The sequence below is a fragment of the Cariama cristata genome, unplaced genomic scaffold (genome assembly GCF_000690535.1).
Source record: "Cariama cristata isolate BGI_N322 unplaced genomic scaffold, ASM69053v1 Scaffold44555, whole genome shotgun sequence".
NCBI lineage: Eukaryota > Metazoa > Chordata > Aves > Cariamiformes > Cariamidae > Cariama > Cariama cristata.
In genome coordinates, this window is record NW_009616618.1 from 1 (window position 1) to 1,329 (window position 1,329).

General features: G+C 50.7%; 1 protein-coding gene across 1 annotated transcript; it reads right to left on the reverse strand.

Moving 5' to 3' along the window:
- Positions 1–233: 233 nt before the first annotated feature.
- LOC104157087 (transcription factor SOX-3-like) lies at positions 234–1,325 on the reverse strand (the record flags this gene model as incomplete). The annotated part of the gene is made up of 1 exon (XM_009700218.1): positions 234–1,325. A coding segment is annotated over one exon (663 nt), but the record flags the coding sequence as incomplete, so codon positions are not given.
- Positions 1,326–1,329: the final 4 nt, after the last annotated feature.

Consider the following 1,329-nt stretch of genomic DNA (forward strand, 5'->3'; position numbering starts at 1 on the left):
GTCAAAACATGGTTCACAGTAAAATTCACAAATCAATTTACATAACTTTACATCTTAAGAAAAACCAAGACACACAACTTACTATAAATAAAAGAAATGCTTTTGCGACCCGCACAGCTCCCTCCCACCTCCCCTTTTTTTTTTAAGGGACAAAACCCTAAAGTTAAGAAGTCGTGAAAACTACAGATGGTGGATAGAAACCGAGTGATGCTCGGTAAGGTAGGAAAAACAAAACATTTAAACCACAACGCTAATGTGAACAACCGAGTTTAAAAACAAAAACCCGCCGGTTTGTGGGTTTGGTTTTTTTATGTCTAGAAATCAAACTGGAAGATGCAAGATATTTTAAAAACTTTTAAGCGAATAAAACAGTGCCCAACCTAGCAGAAACCAGGAAAGAAGTTGCCGTGGTTTGAAAACTTCACAGCGGCTTCTAGGAGGCAGGAGTTGTGCTCTACTAAAATAACAGCTTGCTGATTTTTTTTTTTTTTGTACCAAGAAAAAAAAAAAAAGGACACAACTAACGGATTTCCTTTTTAAAATTTCTCCAAAGTTAGTATTAAGTCTGCTAAGCCGAGCAACACTGCCGTACGTCCCGCTGTAGTCAGGGAGCGGTGGTGGGGTTAGGGATTAAGACGGGGAGCCGTCCGGAGCAGCCAAGTTTATATGTGAGTTAGTGGTACGGTACCATTCACGCCAGTCCCGGCACTCTGGTAGTGCTGGTGGACGCTATGTAACCTGCTGCCCTGCAGGGCGGAAGGGTCTGTGGCATCCCCTCCCGGGGGCAGGTACATGCTGATCATATCCCGCAGGTCTCCCAGGCAGGCCCTCTGCGAGTGGGAAGTGATGGCAGGAGGCGGCGAGCTGGGCTCGGATTTCACCACCGAGCCCATGGAGCCCAGGCTCATGGCCGTGGAGGGCTGCTGGCCGTAGGCGGTGGGGGACATGCTGTAGGTGGAGGCGGCGTTCATGTAGGTCTGGGCTGTGGACATCATGGGGCTGTACTGCAGGCCCGTCATGTCGTAGCGGTGCATCTGCTGCAGCTGGGGGCTGTTCATACCTGGGTGCTGGCTGTAGCCCAGCTGGTCTTGCATCAGTGAGTAAGCTCCGTTGGTCCAACCGTTCATGTGGGCATAAGTGTCAATCCTCTGCCCCACCCCGACGGGGCTGCTCACCGCGTTGCCTCCTCCCGGGGCCAGCAGATTGCTGGGCAGCGAGTATTTGTCCTTCTTCAGCAAGGTCTTGGTCTTCCTTCGGGGCCGGTATTTGTAATCCGGATACTCCTTCATGTGCACGGCCCGCAGCCGCTTGGCCTCGTCGATGAAGGGT